A 1,233-nucleotide genomic window follows, 5' to 3' on the forward strand; every position below is an offset into this window, starting at 1 on the left:
TTTTTGAGGACAAGTAAGGCCATAAATATTTGTAGGGACCTAAACTAAAAGGAGAAATTTGAGGTAGAAGACTGTAGAGCTATATATTTAGGAAATCAAAAAAGTTGGTGAAAGTTTCTAGAAAGGAAGGATAAGATGAATCTTTTTTTTTCATAGGCTGCTAGTTCAATTGACGCTGAAGATGGGTTGAGGTTTATGCAGGAGATGATCGAATTGTCAAGTCAGCAACAGAAAGAGCAGCAGCTACCTCCACGAGCTGTACAAATTGTTTCCCACCCATTTTTTGGCAGAGTAGTATTGACTGCAGGACCAGCTCAGTTTGGGCTGGATCTGTCTAAACATAAAGAGGTATGTACATATGTCTGTTGAAATTGCTTGTTGAAATTGAATTTAAAATATTAAGTATTGTCCTATTTCTTATTCTCTTCTCTAATTTAGCAGTTTTAATTTATTTAGAAAACCTAAATATTCAGTATCCCAGACTTAAGTAATGTAAAAGCGTATCTTGAAACCTCAAGTTATAATCTACGTATGTAATATGCTTATAGAGTTTTATTTAAAATATTGTTCAGATTCTACCCAAATTCTTGGTCTCTTCTCTAATTAAATACCTTTAATTTATCTAAAAATGATTTTCAGACTTTGTAACAACTTACTAGAGTTTTCCTTTGAACAAAAACCTAACTCAGGAGCTTAAGGTAGAAAACAGCTAAAAGCAGAGGTGCTCTGGCTCCAGTGGCTGTNCACTAGGCTAGTTCATCCTGTTAGTTGCAACCTAGGAAACAAAGACCTATATAGCTGAGTAATTCACAAGTTCATCTGACTGATTGATTGCAGAGCTGGGACTAGAGCCCAAATATCCTGAAAATCTAAAGCAATGTTCTTTCCACTCTATTACTCCTAATTGAGACTTTTTCCTAATGTGTATTTTAAAACTATGTAGATTTATAGATTGATTCATTCATTCAATAACTATCTGTTGAGTGCCTGCTCTATGCTAGGTAATGCCTGCTGTATGTCAGCTTAGAAAGCCATGAAGATCCATGCCCTCATGGAGTTTACATTCTAGGAGAGTGAGGGATATTAAAACATCTTATGTTGACAGAAATAAGCAAAACACAGAGGGATAAATACTGCATGTACTCACTCATATGTGGGAACTAAGAGAGAAAGAATGAAGGAAAGAAAGACCACCGTAGTGTGTTGGACTTGCAGAGGGAGAGAACATTCCTC

The 1,233-nt window shown here is 35.7% G+C and overlaps 1 protein-coding gene across 1 annotated transcript in view; it reads left to right on the forward strand.

The window, feature by feature from the left end:
• The window catches only part of EDEM3 (ER degradation enhancer, mannosidase alpha-like 3), a gene marked incomplete at both ends in the record, with an annotated part of 32,856 nt that overhangs the window by 29,531 nt on the left and 2,092 nt on the right, over nt 1-1,233 (forward strand). Inside the window, one exon of the mRNA XM_008594582.1 lies at nt 157-348. Coding sequence (XP_008592804.1) covers nt 157-348 — 192 coding nt within the window. The remainder of the gene's footprint in view (nt 1-156; nt 349-1,233) is intronic.

The sequence above is a fragment of the Galeopterus variegatus genome, unplaced genomic scaffold (genome assembly GCF_000696425.1).
Source record: "Galeopterus variegatus unplaced genomic scaffold, G_variegatus-3.0.2 Scaffold11091, whole genome shotgun sequence".
Lineage (NCBI taxonomy): Eukaryota > Metazoa > Chordata > Mammalia > Dermoptera > Cynocephalidae > Galeopterus > Galeopterus variegatus.